Source organism: Cariama cristata, unplaced genomic scaffold, assembly GCF_000690535.1.
Source record: "Cariama cristata isolate BGI_N322 unplaced genomic scaffold, ASM69053v1 scaffold15224, whole genome shotgun sequence".
Taxonomy (NCBI): Eukaryota; Metazoa; Chordata; class Aves; order Cariamiformes; family Cariamidae; genus Cariama; species Cariama cristata.
This window is the reverse complement of record NW_009613613.1, coordinates 6758-7070: the sequence shown is the minus strand read 5'-3', so window position 1 is coordinate 7070 and position 313 is coordinate 6758. Positions and strand designations below refer to the sequence as shown.

Here is a 313-nt window from a genome sequence, read left to right as displayed (position 1 = left end):
CGCGAGGAGGGTTTTTTCAGTTTCTTATTTGTATCCAATTCATCAGGAAAGCGGCACTTCTTGCCGACCGGCTTGGCTTTCTCCCGCAAGGTCTGTGAACTGTTTTCCAGCCCATTGGCAAGGTGGGGCCTGTGTTTCAGCACGGAGCTCTTCAAAATCTTGACGTTTCGGGTGCCTTTGTGAAGCTTCACGCTTTGCTGCTGGGCCGGTATGTACTGGGCATTCACCAGCAAGCCATCATCCAGGCTCTGGGAGGAAGAGCCCTCGCTTTTGAAATCCAGCGCGGGCCTCTCCTCGATGGCAGGTGATGAGG

General features: G+C 54.3%; 1 protein-coding gene across 1 annotated transcript in view; it reads right to left on the bottom strand.

Annotated features, from left to right (window-relative positions):
• LOC104160857 (dapper homolog 1-like) overlaps positions 1–313 on the bottom strand; it is a gene marked incomplete at its 5' end in the record, with an annotated part of 6368 nt that overhangs the window by 806 nt on the left and 5249 nt on the right. Inside the window, 1 exon segment of the mRNA XM_009699099.1 lies at positions 6–305. Coding sequence (XP_009697401.1) covers positions 6–305 — 300 coding nt within the window.